This window comes from Bos taurus, chromosome 6, assembly GCF_002263795.3.
Source record: "Bos taurus isolate L1 Dominette 01449 registration number 42190680 breed Hereford chromosome 6, ARS-UCD2.0, whole genome shotgun sequence".
NCBI classification, from domain to species: domain Eukaryota; kingdom Metazoa; phylum Chordata; class Mammalia; order Artiodactyla; family Bovidae; genus Bos; species Bos taurus.
Window position 1 is genome coordinate 77,147,706 of NC_037333.1, and position 27,157 is coordinate 77,174,862.

The 27,157-nt window shown below is 35.0% G+C and overlaps 1 protein-coding gene across 17 annotated transcripts in view; it reads left to right on the forward strand.

The window, feature by feature from the left end:
- Positions 1 to 27,157, forward strand: part of ADGRL3 (adhesion G protein-coupled receptor L3) — a 936,136-nt gene that overhangs the window by 431,395 nt on the left and 477,584 nt on the right. For all 17 annotated transcript variants that reach the window (XM_059887348.1, XM_059887344.1, XM_059887332.1 and 14 more), the window contains 1 exon segment: positions 18,109 to 18,322. In XM_059887348.1, the coding sequence (XP_059743331.1) occupies positions 18,109 to 18,322 (214 nt within the window).

Sequence of the window (27,157 nt, forward strand, 5' to 3'; positions counted from 1 at the left end):
TACACTTATTCAGTAATATGTGCTAAGCATAGTACTAGGCATTGGGATCTGGTATTATTAGGTATTATATTTTTTGAAAATTAAATCAAAGATCTGAAAATCATTTGTTTACAAATGTCAGCATTTCTATCAAATTTGTTTAAACATACTTGTAAAATGATATGGTTTGATTGAAGTGGGATCAATATTGCAATTTATCCCTTCATTTTTTTTGGCATGAATCATAGAAAGCCAATTATGAATATAATCATCCTTTTTGCTCTGTTCTTCAACAACTTATTGATTAAAGTCAATGTCTGTTTATAACAATACATTTTTGAAAGCTTCCTCTAATAAGAATTTGAGCAAGACTTAATGAAATTATTTTAAATAACATTGAGCTCTATACGATTTTAAAATTGTGTTTTAGTAACTTTAAAAACAATCTTGTTAAAATCATTTTCAGTTCATTTCAGTTCAGTTCAGTTGCTCAGTTGTGTCTGACTCTTTGAGACCCAATGAATCGCAGCACGCCAGGCCTCCCTGTCCATCGTCAACTCCCGGAGTTCACCCAGACTCAGGTCCATCGAGTCAGTGATGCCATCCAGCCATCTCCTCCTCTGTTGTCCCCTTCTCCTCCTGCCCCCAATCTCTCCCAGCATCAGAGTCTTTTCCAATGAGTCAACTCTTCTCATGAGGTGGCCAAAGTACTGGAGTTTCAGCTTTAGCATCATTCTTTCCAAAGAAATCCCAGGGCTGATCTCCTTCAGAATGGACTGGTTGGATCTCCTTGCAGTCCAAGGGACTCTCAAGAGTCTTCTCCAACACCACAGTTCAAAAGCATCAATTCTTCGGCGCTCAGCCTTCTTCACAGTCCAACTCTCACATCCATACATGACCACAGGAAAAACCATAGCCTTGACTAGACGCAACTTTGTTGGCAAAGTAATGTTTCTGCTTTTGAATATGCTGTCTAGGTTGGTCATAACTTTCCTTCCAAGAAGTAAGCGTCTTTTAATTTCATGGCTTCAATCACCATCTGCAGTGATTTTGGAGCCCAAAAAAATAAAGTCTGACACTGTTTCCACTGTTTCCCCATCTATTTCCCATGAAGTGATGGGACCAGATGCCATGGTCTTCGTTTTCTGAATGTTGAGCTTTAAGCCAACTTTTTCACTCTCCTCTTTCACTTTCATCAAGAGGCTTTGTAGTTCCTCTTCACTTTCTTCCATAAGGGTGGTGTCATCTGCATATCTGAGGTTACTGATGTTTCTCCCGGCAATCTTGATTCCAGCTTGTGTTTCTTCCAGTCCAGCATTTCTCATGATGTTCTCTGCATATAAGTTAAATAAGCAGGGTGACAATATGCAGCCTTGACAGATATTTGTTCAGGCTTCAGTTGGTGAAACTATGCTGTGTTCTCTCAAAGTATCATTTTTTTTTTCATTTCTTTTTTCTTTCATAGTCTTCGTGATTATCTGGGGGTTAGTTAACCACTTACATATTTAATTGTTCTTAATGTGTATTCCTTTCTCCCATTTATGTTATAAATTCCCTAAGGTCATGAATCAGTGTTTTATTGACCACTGAATACCCACAACCTGGAACAGTGTTCGGTACTTCCTTTAATGATCAATTTATTTTTGTTGAATGAACAGATGAAATTAATCACTGATTGATATTTATCTTTTAAGCATGTCACAATATGTATTTCTCAAACATCACCTTGACAGTTTTTATTTCACAGCTTTCTTGTTTAATGATTTGAGGAAGACATCAAGGTGGATGTTTAGAACTTTATTTCTTTGGTTTTAATCTATTTCAAAAAGTTGCTGTGTGGTTCTGAAAATACATAAATACTTTGTATTAACTTTTTTTAATAGGTGGGAAAATTTTATTAACCTCAATAATGTATTTTGAGGTTGAGCTGAACAAATAAAATAGAATCCTGGATATGTCTTATATAATTTCATGACACATACACAATTTTCATCCACATATACAATATTCTTTGGTATAGCCTTTATCACCTGTTTTCTGTGATTTTTTTAAAATGTGATTTTTGAAGGCAGTTCATAAGAATTTTGAAACTTAAGTGTGTGAGGTGAGTTTCTTCCTTCAGGATATTTTTGTTGTATTTATTGTTAGAGAAAAGAGAAAAATCTATTCAGAATCCTTTTGATGGCTTTGCCGCAAAGTTGGGGAGAGATGAAATTTCACTTCTGACCCAGCCCCATGTATTACATTTTCACTCAAAAGATCTTCCCTAATGTTCAGAATTATTCAACGTGTGCTTGGGATTTTTGTTTGTATGTTGCTTCGCTTAAGACTTACAGTTTCATTTTAGCTAGATTTTTTCTACATTCTGATTCCTTTTTTTTCCTAATTTGGAGAAGAAATCATCATCAATATTTATGAAAAAGCATGTTACTATTCTTCCTAATCCTACAGTCTGCATGTTTAGCAAATATCTGAACATTCATAGGCTTAGAGGTTTTGTTAGTATATTGCTCATTTACTGATATCACTTAGTATTGATTTCACTGTATTTAAAACTAGAATTTACATTCAGTATTTAGTGTTTAGTCAACTTCTTAATAAAATATGTTCATTTAAAAGAATTGTTAATAAAATATTCACTGGGAATAAAGAATAATTCATTTTGCAAACAGCATTGTCCATTTGCAACATTTGTTAGCTTCTGTAAACAGGTAGTAGGAAATTTGGGCAAAAAATCCAATGAACATGTAGATGTGGATTTGGTCAGGCTCTTCTTGATTAGATTTTTTTGTTCTAATCTCTGGTGTATTACACAGACAGTAATGCTCAGCACTGATTTGGCGAGTTTATATATGTGAAAGCTGTTGTAAATCTTGTGGATAAAGAAATTATAAATATTGTTCTATATGTTTTTTGATACTGAAGATTACCAAAGAGGATATTACAAGGTCTTATCTGTTGATGATTTGTGCTGCTGAATTAGAAAGAGATGTCTTAGCATTGCTTTCCTTAAGGATAAAACAAAACAAAAACATATAAGCCACTGAAAGCTCTTTACCCTTTCCGGTGAATGTACTGTGTTTGCAGGATAGTCGGAGGAGGGGAAAAATGTGAGTAGGTGCTGCTTGTGTATTTCTGAATGGTATTTGCAGTGCATTTGAGTTCATTCACTGTTTAGAAACCCCTTCCCTTTACAATTGAACATCATTTGGTCTTAACCTGTGACATCACTGTTTGTTCAAAACTGATATATATCCTTCACTAAATTTCCCGTCTATTTCTTATTACAATCTGTATGACTGCAGATATTCTCTGGTGTATGACAAGAAAAACATATATTTTAAACTTGGTGATTTGCAATAAAGAAAGTCATTTATTTATATACTGTAGTAAAAATATAATTGCATTCGAAAATTAATGCCTTATTTTAAAATCAGTGATTTTCCATCTTACCACAGTAGATTTTCACACAAAGGAAATTTTCATCTTAGTTTTTGTGATATAATATTGAAATGTATTAAATGTTAGAAAGAAATTTTAAGATTCTTGAAATAATAATAGTATACTGTTGTATTTTGTGCTATTAAAAAAGGGCTCTGTCAGACACAGTAAGTGGAATAATAACTTGAATTTCGATTCAGACATTAGGCTTAATTTCACTAAAGAAATGGCAATCCATAAATTTTACACTATTAATAACTAGTGTGATATTGTCACATTGCCTTATGTATCTCCTGATATAATCCCCCTTCCTTTGTTCTCTGTGAAACATACAAAGAGAGTCATTGCATCTTTTTTCCTATATGAATTTCTAGTTAAATCCTCAATCTTGCTATTTTAAACTAACCCATTTGCCTGGAGAATCCCACGGACAAGGGAGCCTGGTGGGCTGCAGTCCGTAGGGTCGCAAAGAGTCGGACGTGACTGAGCAACTAACACATAGTTTCTTGGTGTACACTAAATAGGGATGATGATGTTGACAAGCTTTAGAGTTTGAAATACAATGATATATAAGAAAATAAAATTATACTTTTAAAGCACCTGATACATGTTAGCTTACCATCATCATATGATCTTATAGCTTATTGCAGTATTTGTTTCATCAATTTCTAGATGTTATTTTTCACTCTGGTCTTTTTGAATAATCTTTTGGCTAGGGCTTTTAGGATTATTTTAATTAATATTATGTTATTCTTTTAGGCTGTAATTTTCCACTACCCTATATCAGTTCAATTAAGTTGCTCATTTGTGTCTGACTTTTTGCGACCCCATGAACCGCAGCACGCCAGGCCTCCCAGTCCATCACCAACTCCTGGAGTTCACCCAAACCCATGTACATTGAGTGAGTGATGCCATCCAACCATCTCATCCTCTGTCGTCCCCTTCTTCTCCTGCCCTCAATCTTTTCCAGCATCAGGGTCTTTTCAATGAGTCAGCTCTTCCCATTAGGTGGCCAAAGTATTGGAGTTTCAGCTTCAACATCAGTCCTTTCAATGAACACCCAGGACTGATCTCCTTTAGGATGGACTGGTTGGATCTCCTTGCAGTCCAAGGGACTCTCAAGAGTCTTCTCCAACACCATAGTTCAAAAGCATCAACTCTTCAGCACTCAGCTTTCTTCACAGTCCAACTCTCACATCCATTCATGACCACGGGAAAAACCATAGCCTTGACTAGACGGACCTTTGTTGGCAAAGTAATGTCTCTGCTTTTATTAAAAAGACATGCCGTCTAGGGTGGTCATAACAGAGACATGCTGTCTAAGTTGATCATAACTTTCCTTCCAAGGTGTAAGCGTCTTTTAATTTCATGGCTGCAGTCACCATCTGCAGTGATTTTGGAGCTCAGAAAAATAAAGTCAGCTACTGTTTCCACTGTTTCCCCATCTATTTCCCATGAAATGATGGGACCAGATGCCACGATCTTCGTTTTCTGAATGTTGAGCTTTAAGCCAACTTTTTCACTCTCCTCTTTCACTTTCATCAAGAGGCTCTTTGGTTCCTCTTCACTTTCTGCCATAAGCATGGTGTCATCTGCATATCTGAGGTTATTGAGATTTCTCCAGGCAATCTTGATTCCAGCTTGTGTTTCTTCCAGTCCAGCGTTTCTCATGATGTACTCTGCATATAAGTTAAATAAACAGGGTGACAATATACAGCCTTGACGTACTCCTTCTCCTATTTGGAACCAGTCTGTTGTTCCATGTCCAGTTCTAACTGTTGCTTCCTGACCTGCACACAGGTTTCTCAAGAGGCAGGTCAGATGGTCTGGTATTCCCATCTCTTTCAGAATTTTCCACTGTTTATTGTGATCCACACAGTCAAGGGCTTTGGTATAGTCAATAAAGCAGAAATAGATGTTTTTCTGGAACTCTCTTGCTTTTTCAATGATCCAGCAGATGTTGGCAATTTGACCTCTGGTTCCTCTGCCTTTTCCAAAACCAGCTTGAAAATCTGGAAATTCATGGTTCACATATTGCTGAAGCCTAGCTTGGAGAATTTTAAGCATTACTTTACTAGTGGGTGAGATGAGTGCAATTGTGTGGTAGTTTGACCATTCTTTGGCATTGCCTTTCTTTGGGATTGGAATGAAAACTGACCTTTTCCAGTCCTGTGGCCACTGCTGCATTTTTCAAATTTGCTGGCATATTGAGTGCAGCACTTTCATAGTGTCATCTCTCAGTATTTGAAATAGCTTAACTGATATTCCATTACCTCCACTAGCTTTGTTCGTAGTGATGCTTCCTAAGGCCCACTTGATTTCCCATTCCAGGATGTCTGTCTCTAGTTGAGTCATTACACCATCGTGATTATCTGGGTTCTGGGCATCTTTTTTGTACAGTTCTGTGTATTCTTGCCACCTCTTCTTAATATCCTATATGATTTGGACTATATTCTGGATCTGATTTCAAGACTCTTTCTGAGTTAACTACTGTTTAGTTCTTTCTGCCATCTACTGACCTTCTTGTGAATATGTCTCCTCTTTCTCACATTTGTTGGGATAGAGTTGATAACATTATGTTTGTTTAAGGTATACAATATGTTGATGTCATACACATGTATTTTGTGAAGTGATTACCATAATAAAGTTAGTTAATACCTTCATCATCTCACATAATTGTGATCTGATTTTTGTTATGGGAACATTTAAAGTCTACACTCAGCAAATTTCAAGTATATAATACAGTTTTGTTAATTGTACTCACCATGCTGTACATTAGATTTTCAGAATTTATCCATCTTATAAATACTAGAAATTTAAACCCTTTGGTAATATATCTCCATTTCCTTAACCCCCAGCCCCCAGAGACCACTAATCCATTCTCTGTTTCTATCAGTTTGCCATTTTAGATTCCATATATCAATTCTGTTAAGTCACTCAGTAGTGTCTGACTCTTTGTGACCACATGGACTGCAGCAAGCAAGACCTTCCTGTCCATCACCAACTCCCATAGCTTACCCAAACTACTGTCCATTGAGTTGGTGATGCATTCCAACCATATCATCCTCTGTCATCCCCTCCTCCTCCTGCCTTCAGTCATTCCCAGCATCAGGGTCTTTTCCAACCAGTCACTTCTTTACATCAGGTGGCCAAAGTATTGGAGTTTCAGTTTCAGCATCAGTCCCTCCAATGAATATTCAGGATTGACTTCCTTTAGGATTGACTGGTTTAATCTTCTTGAAGTCCAAGAGACTCAAGAGTCTTCTGCAACACCGAAGTTCAAAAGCATCAATTCTTCAGAGCTCTGCTTTCTTTAGGGTCCAACTTTTACATCCATACATGACTACTGGAAAAACCATAACTTTGACTATATGGACTTTTGTCAGCTAAGTAATGTCTGTACTTTTTAATACACTGTCTAGGTTTGTCATAGCTTTCTTCAAATGAGGAAACATTTTTTAAATTTCAAGGCTGCAGTCACCATCTGCAATGATTTTGGAGCCCAAGAAAATAAACTCTCACTCTTTCCATTGTTTCCTCATCTATTTGCCATGAAGTGATGGGATCCGATGTCATGACCTTTGTTTGCTGAATGCTGAGCTTTAAGCCAGTTTTTTCACTCTTCTCTTTCACTTTCATCAAGAGGCTCTTTAGCTCCTCTTCATTTTCTGTTGTAAGGGTGGTGTCATCTGCATATCTGAGATTATTGATATTTCTCTTAGCCATTTTCATTCCAGCTTGTGCTTCATCCAGCCCAGTATTTCGAACGATGTACTCTGCATATAAGTTAAACAAGCAGGGTGACACTATACCAACTTGATGTACTCCTTTCCCAGTTTGGAACCAGACCATTGTTCATGTCCAGTTCTAACTGTTGCATCTTGACCTGCATACAGATTTCTCAGGAGGCTGGTAATGTAGTCTGATCTTATCTCTTTAAGAATTTTACACAGATTGTTGTGATCCACACAGTCAAAGGCTTTGGCGTAGTCAATAAAGCACAAGTAGTTGTTTTTCTGGAACTCTTTTGCTTTTTTAATGATCCAACAGTGTTGGCAGTTTGATCTATGGTTCCTCTGCCCCTTCCAAATCCAACCTGAACATCTGGAAGTTCATGGTTCATGTACTGTTGAAGCCTAACTTATAAATTATGAGCATTACTTTGCTAGCATGTGCTGCTGCTGCTGCTGCTGCTGCTGCTAAGTCGCTTCAGTCATGTCTGACTCTGTGCAACCCCATAGATGGCAGCCCACCAGGCTCCCCCATCCCACCAGGTTAGAACACTGGAGGTGGTTGCCATTTCCTTCTCCAATGCATGAAAGTGAAAAGTGAAAGTGAAGTGAGATGAGTACAATTATGTGATAGTTTGAACATTCTTTTGCTTTGCCTTTCTTTGGGATTGAAATGAAAACTGACCTTTTCCAGTGCTGTGGCCACTGCTAAATTTTCCAAATTTGCTGGCATATTGAGTGCAGCACTTTCTTAGCATCATGTTTTAGAATTTGAAATAGCTTAACTGGAATACCATCACCTCCACTAGCTTTGTTTGACCTCTACAGACCACTTGACTTCTCATTCCAGGATATCCGTCTCTAGGTGAGTGATCATACCATCGTGGTTATCTTGGTCATTATGATCTTTTTTGTATAGTTCTTCTGTGTATCCTTAAGTTGTATTATACAGTAGTTGACTTTCTCTCATCTGACTTTCCTTACTTAGCATAATGTCCTCAAGTTCCATCAGTTTTGCAAATGGTGTGATTTCCTTTTTTCACATGAGTGAATGATATTCCATTGTGTACATATACCACATCTGCTCTATTCATCCATCCATCATTTTTTACATTGTAATATAATCACACTGTTTCCAATTTTTGACTATTGAAAATATGCTGTAATGTAAAAGGGGGTAGAGGCATCTCCTGAGATCATTACTCAGGATGTTGAATATATCTTTCTTTGCTCCGAACTTCTGCCTGGAATATTTTATTCTCTTTTCTCCTATATTCACTTATTATTTCATCTTTAAAGGATATCTCAAGTTTGCTTCCTTAAGAAATCCATCTTAAGCACCCAAACATTGCTTCATTACTTGGTATTTGTTTCCCATTTTCCTTGTATTTTGGTTTGGTTAAACTTTTCATAGGTTGTGCATTTTCTTATCAACTATAAACTTCCAGAGTGGCAGGAAACACTTAGGAAGATTCTCAGTTCTTTTGCTGTGGACCATCTGTCTGTCTGCTCTCTCCTGCTATGAAGTTTTACCCATCGGATCTTGTTGCCATTATTCTATAACCTTTGGTTTTGGTAATCATGGATACTTTCTTTTGGCTTTGGGGATTTTGCCACACTCACATCATTAGGTCTCTCTAGATTGTTTTCCATTTATATTCATGAGGAATGAAATTTCTAAGCTGTCATATTTCACATATCACATTATCCATATCATCTTTATATCAAGTCTATCTCTATTATCTGTATTTATGTTTATCTGTCTATTAAGAGATCAATATGGAGAAATTTATAATGAGGGATTGACTCACACAATTATGAAGGCTGAGAAATCCCGTGATTTGCTGGTTTGCAAGCTGGCAGCCTGGGAAATGCAGTGATATAGTTCCAGTCCAGTTTTCAGGTTTGTAAACCTGAAAAGCAGAGTGTCACTGATATACGTCCTGGCCTGTGACTGAGGGCCTGTGATCTTGGAGCACCAGTGTTAGAGGGTGGAAGATACTTATTCCAGCTCATGCAGAGAGAAAATTTATACTTCCCCATTTTTGTTGTATTCAGACCCTCAATAGCCCACCTTAAATTGGTGACAGTGATTAGTCTTCAGAATCAAATGCTAAAGTTTGTTAATCTTTTCTAGAGAGGGCCTAATGATACTCTCAGAAATACAGTTTGAGCAGCTACCTGGAGCATCCCTTTACCCAGTCACATTGACACAAACAATTAATCATCATGTACAAATGTCTGTCATTTTCTTGATTTCATATGATAGCTCTGGAGGTCTTTTTGCCCGACTTTTGGAATCCCATTCTGTAGAGGACCACTGCTAGGCCTGAGATAATCACCCACGTGGATGGAGAATTTAAACAGCATCCATGTCTTATGTTTGGTAACACCCAGCAGCCGCCTTGTTGTTCAGTTGCCCAGTCATGTCCAACTCTTTGCAACCCCATCGACTGCAGCATACCAGGCCTCCCTGCCCTTCAGCATCTCTCAGAGTTTTCTCAAGTTCATGTCCATTGCATTGGTGATGCCGTCCAGCCGTCTCAGCCTCTTACACCCTCTTCTCCTTCTGTCCTCAATCTTTTCCAGCATCTGGGACTTTTCCAATGAGTCGTCTGTTCACAGCCACCCTGTAATTGATAAATATACATTTGAAATTAAATTGGCATATCTTTTAAAATCTTTTGAATTGTATATTATTTTTTAGTAGACTCTCGTTTATCTTGAAATTATAATTTTTAGTCTTAAGAACATTTTGAACAGCCAGGTTGGTGTTTTTGACATTTAGAAAAAGACTGGGATAATTGTGATATGTGAAATTTGACACAGTTTTAGACATTTTATCCCTCATGAATATAATTGGAAGGAATGTCGAATATAATTTTATTAAATGTTGAAACTTATAACAAGTATATATGAACTCATTTAGTCAGACACTTGATACATTTTTTAGGCAACCTCCATGTGGATAATTTCACTTAAAGGTCACCAATTTGTATATGTATCTTTAAAAAGAATGATTAATGTTACTCTCATGTTGAAGCTCGATAATTCAAAAGGATAGCTTTGCATTAATTGTTTCATGATATTAATCTCTTTAGAATACTTTTTCCTGTAATTTCAGAATTGTAATTTTCATGCTTTATTTTTTCTTTAACCTCAGACCATAATTGCCTTTGGTTATTTCTTTATGATGTCAGTTCTAATTGTCACTATTACACTTAATTAAATACTAAAGTATTTAAATGATATGTATTCTTTATTGAAGTAGACTTGTTGAAATTCAGTGTATTGGATGCTTGCTGGTAGGAGATGTACTTTTATATACAGTAGATGATAGGTTGATATTTCACTGGGTTTCCAATATTATTTTTGCAGCCAAACATTTCAGACTAGATCTTCAGAGCACATTTTTAAAAATTTGGATAAGTATGTTGGCATGTAAAACAACACAGAGAAACTACACATATTTAAGAACATTATGTCATAGGCTCTGTTGAAACTTAGAATTGGGAATATTTGCTTTTTGGAGCTTGGTGGGCTGCAGTCCATGGGGTCGCAAAGAGTCAGACACGACTGAGCGACTTGACTTTCACTTTTCACTTTCATGCATTGGAGAAGGAAATGGCAACCCACTCCAGTGTTCTTGCCTGGAGAATCCCAGGGACAGGGGAGCCTGGTGGGCTGCCGTCTCTGGGGTCGCACAGAGTCGGACACGACTGAAGCAACTTAGCAGCAGCAGCAGCAGCAGCTTTTTGGCAGCATTTAAGTAATGAAGTATTTTTAAAAGTCATTACTGATAATTTATGGTAGAAAGTAGCCCACTCCCAGATATGTTCTTATTCTCTATAATTAAATTCCTTTAAAATCATTAGCTTTGACTTATAAATGATTTATTTTTATTTATTTTTATTTTTTTTACTTTACAATATTGTATTGGTTCTGCCACACATCAACATGAATCCATCACGGGCATACGCGTGTTCCCATTCTGAACCCCACTTAACTTACTTCTTTCTCTTAAGGAAAGAGATCTATATCTATATATATATATAGATATTTTATTTTAAAGTTTCCAATAGAACTTTTCTGTTTTTTTTCTTTTTCTTTTATTATCATTGGAATAGAGAGGACAAAAATTAACACCTATTAGTAATCTGTTTATGGTACCGAAAATTGATTATGTATTATAAATAATATAAAAATATGTGTATGATAAATTGAATAATAAAATACAATTATATATATAGTTGTATTTTTAAAAATTAATTGCCTGAACTACGTTTAAGCAAAGGGATGGTAATATTAGACTGCCTGTGTGGGTCATTCATAATATTTTTCTTTTATTGATTTTGTAATTCTTCAATATCATCCAACAGTTTTAATATCCACTCTTTAAGCATTCCTTCGGACCTGATTCTACACTCTATTATTAATAGATAGCTCCAAAATTACTGGCTTAAAAGAATAAACATTTATTATTTTCTATGGTTTCTTTAGGTTAGGTATCTGGAAGTAGCTTAGTTTGCATTTGCTGGTTCTGGTTCAGTCTCTCATGGGTTTGTAGTTCTTTCTGGTGGCTGAAAGGTCAGCCTCCAAGATGCCTCACTCACCTGCCTTACGAGTTCATTCTAGCTGTCAGCATAGTGTTCAGTTCCTTTTCCGGACCTCTCCTTGGGGCTGCTTGAATGGTTTCAAGATTTGATAACTACCTTTGTACAAAGTGAGTGGTTCGAGACAGAGGTTAAAGCTGCAGTGTCTTGTTAATGAACTATTCTTGGAAAGCGTACACTCTCATGTCTATCAAGCTATGTTCATTTGAAGTGAATTACTACAGAGGATAAGATGGTTGGATGGCATCACTGACTCAATGGGCATTGATTTGGGTGGACTCTGGGAGTTGGTGATGGACAGGGAGGCCTGGCGTGCTGCGCTTCATGGGGTCGCAAAGAGCTGGACACGACTGAGCGACTGAACTGAACCGAACTAAGTAAAGCACACGTTCAGGGTAAGGACGATGAAACTGGAGAAGTAGCAAAAAATTATGAACATATTTTAAAACTGCCATATAGACCTCTTTAGTAAAATCTGTTCTCCCTCTTCTGGGTTGTTTTTATTTACTGCTTTGGTTTTAAGTACTACTTTACAATTCTCAAATTTATAAAGATCTCTTTTCTAAATCATGACCTTTTCAACTTCCTAATAGATTTTGTTCATGGCACTGTACTCTAACTTGCTTCTTCCAGAAACCTGGTAGTCATCCTTGTCACCCTCACTTTTACCCTTCATGTTCAACCAGTCATTAGTCATGTAATTTTTTTTGTCCCTAAACATAGATATATTATCTGTTATTACCATTTAAAGCAACCATTTTATCTTTATTACTGCAAATATCCTTCTAATATGCATTTTCCTCTCTATGCTTAATTTTTTCTTAGTAAATTTAATTTTGTTTAATACATGGGATAATATGCTTCTCAGGTGGTGCAGGAGAGAATCTGCCTGCCAATGCAGGGGACACAAAGACGCAGGTTCAATCCCTGGGTTGGGAAAATTCCCTGGAGAAGGAAATTGCAACCTGCTCCAATATTTCTTTTCTGGAAAACTCCATGGACAAGGAGACGGGTAGGCTATAGTTCATGGGGTCACAAAGAGTCAGTTGCGACTGAAGTGATTGAGCATGCATGTAGTCACACATACTTGATTCATCTGTCCTAAAGCTAAGTGGTAGTGGCAGGTATATTAGTCCTTTTAGGCAAAATCTTCTTTAAGTAGATAAATAGTGCATTTCTCTATGTTATAGATATCCAGCATCTAATCAATACACTCATCTATGTGTCTTCTGAGGCCACTGATACTCCAACTTCTTCATTTATCCTCTTCTACTCTATATGTACTCCTCAAGCTATTTTATGTCATTACCATGGTTTTAGCCTATATTCTATTCTTAAATTCTAGACTCATGAATCCAAATGAGAATTAAACATTCCTGAGTATTATCCTGACACTTAAATTCAATGTGTTTAAAAACTTAGTTAAATTATACTAGATTAATGCCCTCAACCAACTAACTGATCGCTTGCCTCTTAATCTGTTCAGTCTTTTACTTAGTTGCTATCTTTTGTCCTGCAATCCTGTTTCAAGTTCCACCCCCTTCTTTGAGTGTTCCCCTCTATAAAGCTCTAAAGTTATCCTAGCAAGACTCTGACCCCTGTTCTTGAGTCCAGGTGGAAGCAATTAACTCTCCTGTGGTCATTAGCTTTTAGCACCCAGTTCCCAACCTCACCAACCACCTCCCCGTGCCTCCCACCACCAACCCCGTCCTGCCCAGGCAATCCTTAGATTGGTATCTTTAGTTACCCAAAACTCACCAATAATTTTAAGTATTTTGAGTCAAATGTCATCAACCCAGCATTATGATGGGAAAGCAACAAGAGGCTTCAATAGCAGAGTGGCCGAAGTCTCAGAAAATGAAGAATCAGAGTGATTTGTGCTGAACCAAGTGAGCAAAAACTGGGATCTAATTTTCTTGTTGTTTAATCCCTGGCTAGGATCACTTTTAATTAAGGATGTTTTTCACATAGAACTTGGGCACTTTCTGAGGTTCAGGCCATTGGTAGCAGAGAAGTTCCTTTCCTTTGTGTCCCCTTTGTCCCATGGTCAGTGGGTAGTAACAAACTGTAGTACCTATCAGAAGTCTACCAGGTTTCACATTTAGTTTTTCCAATTTATTCTGTCAAAGTCTGTCTATCACATACATAATAGGTAACACTCTTATAACTACAGATTAACTCATGGTAAGAAAGTGAGATGGAGCTCAAGAATATGTCTTCTTTGCCCTGTATTATTTTTCTATAGCCGCTTCACAATGCCCAGTGCAATATATCCTGATTAAAAATATGGTAGATTATTTCACTGGATAAATGCAGTAAATATACTATGAAAATACTATGACATTTTCCATGTCATAGCATTTTTCCATAGTAACCAAAGTCTCTCCATTGTTATCATGATAACTGAATGGAAAGCAAGACAAAGTGATGAAAATAAAAACTTTTAAGCATTTTATTTTTACATTTGAATTGCTCACTGATTAGAGTATTTAGCAACATAATTAGAAGTAATTTAAGTAGCTAATCAGATAATGTTATAAAATAGTTTCCAGTGATACATTCCTTTAAACAAAGCATACACATTTAGGAATGTAATTTATCACTGAGTTATTGATACAAATGCAATTATATGTTACATAGAAGAAAGCATTCACAAATCAACCGTGGTACCTTGTAAAAATGTCCATATCTATAACTTTTGGGTAATTCTCATAGGGTTAAAAGAGATACATGGGAAACTAGCCCTCCACATTTTAGCTCTCTTTGCCATTTTTTAGTGTCTGGTTCTAAATCATATTTTGACAGTTAAAGACAGATAAAGCTATGTCTGTGTGTGTACTTGTTTTAGTAAAATTGACTGATGAGTTTAATCAGTCAAATTGTCCACTTAGACAAATGCTTTGACTGTATGATTTGCTAATTTGTTTTTCTTTCTTTATTAAATTAACTTGTTTTAAACAATTTGATTTAATTGGTTAGGTTAACAAAACATAGCAAGATCAACTCAATGTTTGGAAACAGTTTCGATGTGATTTTTTTAAATAGTTATACCGAAGTTAAGAAAAAAACTGTCTCTTAGCAAATGCTCAAGAGTTTACTGTACAACATTCAGAAAAATTCAGATTTCAAGAACGTTTTGTAAATAAACAAGCAAAAAGTGTCTGTTATTCTATTTTAACTGATCAAAGTTATGTAACTAGATTGCAAAATTGGAGCATGTTTATTGTTCAACGATTTTATTAATTAAAATACTATATACATTAATGAAAATGTCTTTTTCCTTGAAAGAATCTCATTATTAAAAAGAACTTCAGGTTTAAAATAGGTGTCTAGTTTCTAAATAATATATATATATATTTTTTATATTACGAACCATAGAAATGCGCATTTTAGAGATTCAGTGTCTGTTGTGAGACAACCCTGTAAAATATTGACTCGAGATCAAACTTTAAAAATAATGTTACCTCCAATCTGTATGTTCATTCTCTTTGATCAGTGCTGTGGCTGTGATAGATTTGTGTGTGTGTGTGTGTTTGCCTGTGTGTATCTGTCTCTCTGTGTTTAAAGGTGATGGAGGACAGAATAAGAAGGATGCTGAATGAAAAGAATGGAATTAACTGTACAGTTTGGCTTGAGTGACTTACTTACTCGGAAGTTATGCATGGGGTCTTTGGGGGTATTTATGGTTTTTCCAAAGTAGTATTGAGATAAAAACTAATATCAGTCTCAATTTAGAAATGAGTTATGGTTTCATACAACAAATCAGTATTTTCTCTAAGTTTCAAGTGAAAATGTTTATAGTAATAAAATCTCATTTCCCCATTACAACTCTTTTTACACTTTCTTGTTTCTCTTCTCTCTTCTTTGCTTTTTAGGTTTCATACTTAATGTAAAAGCAGTAAGAAAAGTTGAATGTATTTCTTTAAATACATTTTTATGTATGTACACACTGAGTTAATCAACCATCAATTAAAATGTAATGGTATCATGTGTTTATCTCTATAATTAATTCTGTTATATGAATATCAACTTACTAATTGGTTGGTAAACACTTAATTTTGGAATTTCAGTCATGTGCTTTTAAAAGAAGACTTGTTGAGTTATTCCAATTAAACATTTGACTCTCTTGCAATAATGTACTGATTATGTTCACAGTCTTAGATTATGAAATTGTTAAATCTGACATGAAAAGATAGACGGTTTGCTGTATGAAAATGAAATATATATGCACAGCAAATATCTGAAACCAAACCGCAAATGAGAAAAACACAAAGGACAAAATTTCAATTTTCTTGCTATGCAAAAAAGTTTTGCAATAACAAACTACAAATGTGAGCAAGCAGTTCACAAATGAAATATGTGTGGAGGATTAATAAACATATGACAATATATTTCATTGTATAAATAAAATGGTGAAAATTAAAATAATGATTGTTGTATCATTATTTGTCTATCACTGGCAAAATATAAAAGAATTGGTAATCTGTAGTTTTTTCTTTATAGATAGAACTAGAAAACTTTATTAAAAGCTATTAAAAAAAAATCCAACCCAAATAGAGTGATAAGACTGAAGTGACTTAGCAGCAGCAGCAGCAGTTTTAAAGAAGAAAGTATTGCTTATATATAGAACAGTCTTATGGACTCTGTGGGAGAGGGAGAGGGTGGGAAGATTTGGGAGAATGGCATTGAAACATGTAAAATATCATGTATGAAACGATATGCCAGTCCAGGTTCGATGCACGATACTGGATGCTTGGGGCTAGTGCACTGGGACGACCCAGAGGGATGGTATGGGAGGGAGGAGGGTTCAGGATGGGGAACATATGTATACCTGTGGCGGATTCATTTTGATATTTGGCAAAACTAATACAATTATGTAAAGTTTAAAAATAAAATAAAATTAAAAAAAAAAGAAGTATGCATTTATATTAAGCTTTTTGGACATTTAGTTGTTGATATTTGGCAAACTTCATATATATTTACCCCCTATAAATTTTATTTATAGACATAGGCCATAAAATATATTTAGATAATTATATTTTTTCTAAAGTATCATAGCCAAGTACACAGGTTTGTACTTCTTTACAATATTATGACCCAAAAACACTGGGACATTTCTAAGTACCTGTTAACATAAGACCAATTAAATAACATTTTATGTGTATATGTATGTGCAATGCAGGTGTTAAAAATGTGAGATTCAACTAGGAATGAAAAGATTTCCACCATATATTGTTAAATTAATAAGTAAAATAAATCAGTGTATCAAGCAGTATGTATAGTGTGATGCTACCTGACTGAAAGTTACTTAAGTAAAATTTAAAAAGGGAGGGGAAGAAAAATACAATGTTTTTTTTCTGTAGACAGTTTTTATAGGAAGATCACCACATTGTTAACTAGTTACCTCCTGACATTGAAAGATAGATGCGAAGGAATTGTAATTTGTCTCCTTACAAATCTCTATCTTCTAAAAGAACATTCACTATTTCTATCATTAACTGAAAAAGTATACTGATTTATTTTCATTATTTATTGAAACAATAAAACAGTTTTAAAATTGAAATAGATTACCTTTTTAAGTAAGTATCTATAAGCTCAAGAACAGTACTTTTTTGGAGAGGGGTAATGGTTTCCATAGAAAAATGAAACAGATACAGTATTCCTGAGGTTAATTTGAGACTCTTGTTTTACAAATTGGATGATATTTCTGTATAGTCTTTAACTCATCTACCAGCCAGTGCTTTAGAAAATCCAGAGTGCTTTGTTTCCATTTATAAGGCGGGAAATCAAACAAACAGACTGTAAGACTAGGTTTTTAAGAAACAATTGTTATAGTTAGATTTTTAACATTTTATTTGATTTTTTAACATCTTAAAAACATTTTGTACTGGAGTATAGCTGATTAACAATGTTGTGCTAGTTTCAGGTGAGCAGTGAAGGGACTAAGCCATACATATTCATGTATCCTTTCTATCCCAAATCTCATTCCCTTCCAGGCTGGCACATAACATTGAGCAGAGTTCCATGTGCTGTACAATAGGTTCTTGTTGCTTATCCATTTTAAATATAGCAATGTGTACATTTGCTTCCCAGAGTCTTAACTGTGCCTTCCACTGGCAACCATGAGTTCATTTTCTAAGTCTGTGAGTCTCTGTTTTGCAAGTAAGTTAACTTGTATAATTAGATTTTTAAAAATCCTGTCAAGTTACTAAAGTAAAATGCTCCATTTGTAGTAAAATTTATGAATTGAGGTTGCTTTATTCCTTACTATTAGTAGACCAAAAACACATATTTTTCCTTTGTATGTAACAAAGATGTTTTATTTTTCTTCCTCCTTTTGGTAGCTTTCAGCCGTGCCCCCATTCCGATGGCTGTGGTTCGCAGAGAGCTCTCCTGTGAGAGTTACCCCATTGAGCTTCGCTGTCCAGGAACAGATGTCATCATGATTGAAAGTGCCAACTATGGGAGGACTGATGACAAAATCTGTGACTCTGACCCTGCTCAGATGGAGAATATACGATGCTATCTGCCTGATGCCTATAAGATTATGTCTCAAAGGTAGGATATTTCTAATATTCTTTCTGCATTTAGTATAGACAGTCAACATGCATCTGTGTGACATATTAAGCATAGGTAAGAACATAAAATCCTGTACTTTAGAATACTTTACAGAGCTTTTTCAATATCAAACTGTTCCCCATATCACTAAAATGCTAGTGCCATAAATTGCAAATGGCATTGGAAAATATTAAAATGTATTATTTATTGTTTCATGTGTTCTCTTCTGCATTCTCTAGACCTAGATTCATTAGTTGAGAAATCAAATTAATTTTTCAGTTTTCAAAAACAGAATTATGTAATTTTATCCAGAAATTACAGAAAAATATGTTACTACTAACAATGCTTTTCCATTAGTGTGGCAAAAGCAAATAAAATTTAGATTCATGGGCAATTTTATAAAAAATATATAGTAAAGACTATTGATTAATGATTATTTGACCTTGGAAAGCAATTTTAAAAGTTTTCCTTAGATATCTAGTATATGAATTAATTCATTTAATACATTTAAACTGTCTGAAGTATTACAATATTGAAATAAATATAAATTAGAGTATCATACAATATCATTGGATAGGTAAAAGAAAATCTTCAATTCTAAAGAGACTGGTTAATTCAAATTTATGGTTTAGAAAGTTTATATTAGAATTTCTTAATGTTGTTATTCAGTTGTATCTGATTCTTTGTGACTCCCTGGACTGCAGGCTTCCCTGTCCTTCACTGTCTTCCTGAGTTTGCCCAAACTCATGTCCATTGAGTTGATGATGCCATCCAACCATCTCATTCTCTGTTGCCCCCTTCCCCTCCTGCCCTCAATCTCTCCCAGCATCAGAGCATTTTCCAGTGAGTTGACTCTTCACAACAGGTGGTTTAGTATTTCTTAATAAATTAGTTAAATACTAAATATCATTCATATATTTGCTCACTATTGTGATTTGTCAGAAATCAGTAACGAAGTGATTCATCTTTGACAAACCTTTATACTGTCTGACTACTTACTCACAAGGTATTTTTTTAAAACTTAATGAACGATTTAGTGAATTTGTTTTTAATTAGAATTTCTATTCAGGCATTTCTTTCTTTTGTTTAAGGATTTCTTAAAATATGGAGGAAATCATACCATATGTAAAAATAAATTGAATTAAACCTGCAAAAACAGTGATTTTCAGGATTATCTTTCCTGTACTTACGAAAGATTGCCTTATTTTTAACCTTCTTGATACTTAAAATTCAGATACATAAGTCTCTATTTTTATAAATTACTGTTGTGTAAATTATTCAGAGAAATTATATCATGCCAGGATTCTGATGATAGAGCATCTGGGGTGTAATGGAAGGATAGTGGTCTCTGGGCAAATCTGAGGGCTCTCAGATTTGTTTCTGAAATGTTTCTAAAATGCTGGCTCATGGTAAGATGAGTGTTAATGGGAAATAAGATTTTAAAATTAGGAATTCCATTTGATACAAGTTTGGTGATTAGAAAACTAATCATTTTGTTGCATATAGGTGTTAATATCATCTTTCAAGAGCAGTTTTTCCACAAGTGGTATGGAATTGGCACAATGACTAAATTGTTATTTTATTTGTTTTGGTTAGAAAACCAAACATAGGATTTTTCAGAATCCTTTTTGGGAGTGGGTTGAGGAGGAATTTCTGCTTTTCTGTGATTATGTTTTCATTTAAAATGTAGAGAAGCATTAACTTCTCTAGCTCTTTGATCTCTATATGATTTTTCACAAAAAATTGTCTTAATCCTTTCATTGATATTATTAATGGCTCCCAAAATAAGCCCTTAATCTTATAATTATTGCAAAAAACATTGTTACAATGGATCTTCTGGAGCTACTGAATTAGATGGGATGCATCTGTAAAGTGACAAATCTGCAGAGGAAAATTGCTTTAAGCACCCTGAGTAAATCATTTATAGAATCCTTGCTAGGGGGCTCTCAAATAAGAATTGTCAGTTAACTGTAATAGCTGTGGCTAATTCTCCATGGAGGCAAGATTCTTGCTTGTATTTGAATTATTAAATGTACTACATTTACACCTGTCCAAAATAAATGGAGAGAAGATATCTGGTTCCATTTTGTAAGCTCCCAAGATATGGGATGATCACGTCCACTTAAGCTGCTTCATAATGAACTCTCACTGTCATGCCAATGCTAGCATGTTTAATAATGCTCAAAATTACTAAGTAGCAAATTAATTATGATGTTGAAAGTTTAAATAATATGTTTGAATTAAAACCATAATAGAAAACATCTTTTTAAAAGGTATTTTAGATTAATTATTGTGTTTTCTTTTATTTAAACTTCTAGAAGGACATTTTATCAGAGTCTACAATTTTTAAGCATGTCTCTAATGGGTGAATTATTACTGAAGTCAAAAAATTATATATGTATCTTTGCAAAACCTTGTTAAAAAAGGCTTCATAACTTCAACCTCATAAATTAGACAGATGTCACAGACAAGGACAGGCATGACATGTTATTTCTGTGGATGTTTGAATACACATTGAATGAATGCATAAATAAATTGTATGCTAATATGTATGTATGGTGTGAAAAATTGGGGACTTGTATCAAAAAGGGTATGACACATGATTTCTACATTTTTTCCCCCAATAGAACTATAGAATCTGCTCTGGAGAGTTCAGTTTCCTCAGTGCCTTTCAGATTAAGCCTGCTGTTCTCAAACCCAAGTGTGTTTTCATACCATTCTTCCCCCAGTTCCTCTGTGTATTTTGTGCCTTTTTTTTTTTTCATTATATTGCTTGAAGATTCGTTAAAATGTCAGAACACATTTATTTTCCCTTCTCAGAACTTCTCATGCCGCCCCTCACCTATTATCATCTACATCCATTTCTTTTGCATCTAAATAATAGATGCGTATTACCATATTTTAGATCATTTCCTTGTCTAAAGCAAATAGTAGGCTTCTAGAGTGCAGACTTGCTCTTGATTTTACCTAAAAGTAAAATTTGAATGTAGTAATCATAAATATGTATATATTTCAAGTCAAGTCAAATATATATATCTTAAATCAAATCAAATCAATGTATTAATGAAGAAATACATATGCTGTCCAATTTTGTCATGCCAATCAGAAGCTTTCTTAAATTTATTATCTGATTCATTTTTGTTTATTTGCATTTTATGTTTATACAGTTGAGTTTAAAATACAATACATACAATTTTGAATCTAAATGAACATGACTGGCAACTAATAACTGCAGGACTTTTACATTTTGAATGCACCTGTTATCACCAGCTATTAATGGAAATACTTGTGTTTTTTAATTCTACCAATATCTGAAAGTTCATGATATGAAGTACACTGTGAGAGTTACTCTGGAGTTTGGTGGATAAAAACATCAGTCATGATTCTGATTCATAAAACTATATATTTTTGTTCAATAAAAACTAAATTGCTATATCATTTGTTCATTAATTTATTTTTATCTTATTTACATTAATTGAAGAGTTCAAAACAGGAAGTTCTCTGTTACCTACATGGTATTAGGGAGCATACAGCTGAAATGGAAGTGTTAGACTGGTCTTTGAAGGATTGCAACATTAGTGGAACTGGAAGAGACCAAAGTGATGTTAGATATAGAAGTGGCTGAATACTGAAAAAGAACACGGGGAGCAGCTTCTATTCAATAACCATTCACCCATTCTTTTCTGTCAGGAGTTCATATGATTATTGATGTCTGATGTGCACAACTTAATCTCTCTAGATCCTCTTCCCAATGGGCCTGAGGCCAGCATCTCACACCAACCATTCCTGTAGATTCAACACATACGCTCTTAGGAAGCCTTGACGATACGACAGTAAAGTAGCTTGGATGCTATTCCCTTGTTAATAAAACTACCACTGTCCATTTTATAAACTAAACACAAATTCCAAGTAAATATGGGAAGTTTGAAAATCATATTTTATGACATCCTCAGCCAATTTTTGACAAGTATTTTAAGTATCTGATATAATAGCCTTACGTTACATACAATTGCCCATAATGTTAAAGTTGAAAAGGAAATTTAAATAAGCATATGTATATGAATGGGCTTCCCTGGTGGCTTAGCTGGTAAAGAATCCTACTGCATTGCTGGAGACCCGGGTTCAGGACACCTGGGTTCAATCCCTGGGTTGGGAAGATCCCCTGGAGAAGGGAATGGCTACCCACTGCAGTATTCTGGCCTGGAGAATTCCACGGACTAGTCCATGGGGTCACAGAGTCAGACACGACTGAGCAACTTTCACAGTATGTATATGAATATGTATAGGAGGGATTCCCTCATAGCTAGTTGGTAAAGAATACACCTGCAATGCAGGAGACCCCAGTTCAATTCCTGGGTCAGGAAGATCCACTGGAGAAGGGATAGACTACCCACTCCAGTATTCTTGGACTTCCCTTGTAGCTCAGCTGGTAAAGAATCCGCTTGCAATGTGGGAGACCTGGGTTTGATCCCTGGGTTGGGAAGATCCCCTGGAGAAGGAAAAGGCTACCCACTTCAGTATTCTGGCCTGGAGAATTCCATGGATTGTATAGTCCATGGGGTCGCAAAGAGTCTACAGGACTGAGCAACTTTCACTTTCAATATGTATATGAAATACTGTGATTTATTGCAGTATAACATACATACTGCTAATTGCACACTGCTGTTGTTCAGTTGCTAAGTCATGTTGGGCTCTTTGTGACCTCATGGACTGCAGCACACAAGCCTTCCCTGTCCTTCACTATCTCCCAGAGTTTCCTTAAACTCATGTCCGTTGAGTTGGTGATGCCATCCATCAGTCTCACCATCTACTGCCCCCTTTTCCTCATGCCCTCAATCTTTCCTAGCATCAGGGTCTTTTCCAATGAGTAGGCACTTTGCACAGGTGGCCAAAGTATTGGAGTTTCAGCTTCAGCATCACTCCTTCCAATGAATATTCAGGGTTGATTTCCTTAGTATTCTCTGGTTTGATCTCCTTGCTCCAAGGGAGTCTTGAGAATCTTTTCCAGCAACACAATTTGAAAGCATCAATTGTTTGGCACATAGCCTTCTGTATGGTCCAATTCTCACATCTGTACATGACTGCTAAAAAAAACATGGTTTTGACTAGACATATCTTTGTCACCAAAGTGATGTCTCTGTTTTTAATATGCTGTCTAGGTTGGTCATAGCTTTTCTGCCAAGGAGCAAGCATCTTTTAATTTCACGGCTGCAGTCACCATCTTCAGTGATTTTGAAGCCCAAGAAAAGGAAATCTGCCACTATTCCATTTTTGCTCCATCTATTTGCCTTGCAGTGATGGGACCGGATGCCTTGTCTTAGTTTTTTGAATGTTGAGTTTAAGCCAGCTTTTTCACTCTTCTCTTTCACCTTCATCAAGAGGCTCTTTAGTTCCTCATTTGTTTCTGGCATTAAGTCGGTATCATCTGCATATATGAGGTTTTTAATATTTCTCCTAACAGTCTTGATTCTAGATTGTGATTCATCCAACCCGACATTTCACATGATGTACTCTACATATAAGTTAAATAAGCAGGGTGACAGTATACAACATTAATGTACTCCTTTCCAATTTGGAGCCAGTTCATTATTCCATGTCTGGTTCTAACTGTTGCTTCTTGACCTGCATACAGTTTTCTCAGGAGGCAAGTAAGCTGATTGGTATTCCCATCTTTTTAAGAATTTTCCAATTCATTATTATCCACCCAGACAAAGGTATTAAGATAGTCAATGAGGCAGAAGTGGATTTATTTTATTTTATTTTATTTTATTGCCTTTTCTGTGGTCCAGTGGATGTTGGTAATTTAATCTCTGGTTCCTCTGCCTTTTCTAAATCCAGCTTGAACATCTGGAAATTCCAAGGTTCACGTACTGTTGAAGCCTATCTTGAAGGTTTTGAATGCTACCTTGCTAGCATGTGAAATGAGTGTCATTCTACAGTACTTTGAATATTCTTTGGCATTGCCTTCTTTGGGATTGGAATGAAAACTGACCTTTTCCAGTCCTGTGACCACTGCTGACTTCTCCAAATTTGCTGCAATATTGAGTGCAACACTTTAAGCACATCATCTTTTAGGATTTGAAATAGCTCAGCTAGAATTCCATGACCTTCACTAGCTTTGTTCGTAGTAATGTTTCCTAAGACCCACTTGTTTTACAGTCCAGGATGTCTGCCTCTAGGTGAGTGACCACACCATTGTAGTTATCTGGGTCATTAAGACCTTTTTTGTATGGTACTTCTGTGTATTTTTGCCACCTCTTCTTAATCTCATAAGTGTGCATCTCACTGAATTTTTACAAACCAAGCTCATCTAACAGCAACCAAGTGAAGACAGAATATTAAGTATATCTCATATATCCCACCTTGTGCTCTGCACCAGCCATATTCCCCGCAACCAAGAATTACTGTTACTGTATTGTCTATTACCTTAAATTAGTTTTGTTCAATTTAAATTCAAATAAATTGATTCATATAGTATATGATTTTTGGTGTCTAGCTTCTCTCACTCAGTGTGTTCATTTTAAAATATAACTTTATTGAAGCATTTTTATATACTGTGTAATTCACTCATTTTGCATGTATGATAACTTTTTTCTACTTTGTTTATCAAGAGGTGCAATCATTTCCATAAATCAGTTTTAGGATGTTTACATCACCACATTAAGATTATTCATGCTTTTCATTGTTAATCTCCATCTGCTTCTGTACCCCATGTTGTCTCTACTGTATCTTGTCTTTGTGTCTAACCTTAATGCATTCTTTTTAAAGCTAAAACCTGAATATTAAATCTAAATATTTAAATTAAATATTAAATATCTAAATATTTAGATTTTACATCTAAAATCTAAAGTCCAGTTAGATTTAGTGGGTGTTTCAATGGGGATATTATCAAAGAAATATTAGCAGTTGTTTCTGGAGGCATGAACATAAATATGTTTATTACCTTTTGAATGATCTTGGAATCAAATATCATGAATCTAGACATTTAAGAAGTACCCTCTTTAGAGTTTTCTATCAAGAGGAGATGTTAAATGTATAAAGTAGTAATTTTTTCTATTTAAATAAATGATTTAAGTTTTACTTTTAACCTGCCAGCACCATTTTAGCAATATTACATTTCCACATGTCATAGTTACATCAGGAATATGCAAAAAAAAAAAAAACAAATGGTGGGAGAAAGAGAGAAAATTGTTTCTCACATTTCTGAAAAAGTTCTGTTTCAGTTTATATCAGTACCACTGCAGGGGATTTTACAGTGTACAAAAAGGGCTTTGTTTTTGTTGCAGTCAATCCTAGTGATGTTAAGAACTCTTTCAATATCAGTAAAGGAGGAAATGCCAAAGTGATAGTTTTTGTATGTACATAGAAGGAAATGGCAACCCACTCCAGTGTTCTTGCCTGGAGAATCTCAGGGACAGGGGAGCTTGGTGGGCTGCCATCTATCGGGTGGCACAGAGTTGGACACGACTGAAGCGACTTAGCAGCAGCAGCAGCTGAATATATTCTGTAATAACTTTGTATATAGACATGAATTTTTCAGTTTGAGTATTCTCCTTTGCTCCCTTGACAGATTCATTGCATTATGTCCTGTATTTCTCTTGGAAATTATAACATATCAAAAACAATTCCACATTTTCAGGAATTTTTTCATTGAATACATATTTTAATGCAATAAAAAGAACAAAAGAATATAAGCATATAAATGGTAATATATAACTCTTTGCTGTAAGTATGAACAGTAATGTTCATATGTATGCTTATTAAGGAAACACAAAGGGAAAAAAGAAGAGTGAAGGAAATGAAGAAAGGAAGAAAAGTCCCATTCCCAAAGCCCAAATGTAGAGAATATGGAAAAAACTGAAAAGTTTATATCTGAAAGGCATTTATCTCTTCTCTTATATTTTGTTGCATTTTGATTTTGAGAATACCTATTTGATAGTACTCTGCTAAAGTACTTCCTGGTCCTCCTCACTGGTCATCTGATTTTGAATGAAATTATATTATGTATGTGTAATTTGAAATTTAAAAATCAGTAAATTTTTAAGTGTTTCAGGAAAGATTAGGGAAAAGTTAAAGGGGGTTGTGTTGGCTGTCTCTTATAGGCCTTGGGAGTGTTAACGCCTTGTGCAGCCACTCTCTAACACTGTTCATGGAAACTTGTAATCCTTGGGTTCTTTCTTGACATTCCGCAAAATCAAAGCTATTTTCATAAAAATTCTGACATTATATTTGCCATTTTCATCGTATTTAGTGCAGGTACTGATGGTGCAAAAGCAGTGGTAGGTAACATTAGCAGGGATCAAGGCACTAGCAACAATGAACTTTTAAAAATATCTCAGTTATTTAATTTCTAATATGGTAAATATTGATAGATATAACTCATATAAACTGATAGTTTGGAAATCTTAATTATTTTAAGAGTTTAGAAAAATTGATGATTAATTTTAAAATTAAAAATTTAGAAAAATTGATGATTTTCCAAAGATTTTTTTTTCATTTCTAATAATTGGGTGAAATTAGTGATTTATGTTCTGTTTTAATTATTTTTACATTGCGTAATACTCATCCTATTTGTTTTAAAATCATGTAGACATTTTCTATAAGTGAGTTATTTTTGAAGGGATTAATATCTCTGTGTTATACAGTACCCTCTGCTAATATAAAATCAAATGAGAATTAGACTCATGCCTAAAACTTACTAACATAATTTTCTGTTCAGATACTCATAACTTACATAAAATTACAAAACCTGCTAAAATTACAAATAAAGTGATTAAAACAATAGAAAGTTAGAATAGCTATTTTTTGAATAAAATTACTACACAGGTTAGCAGT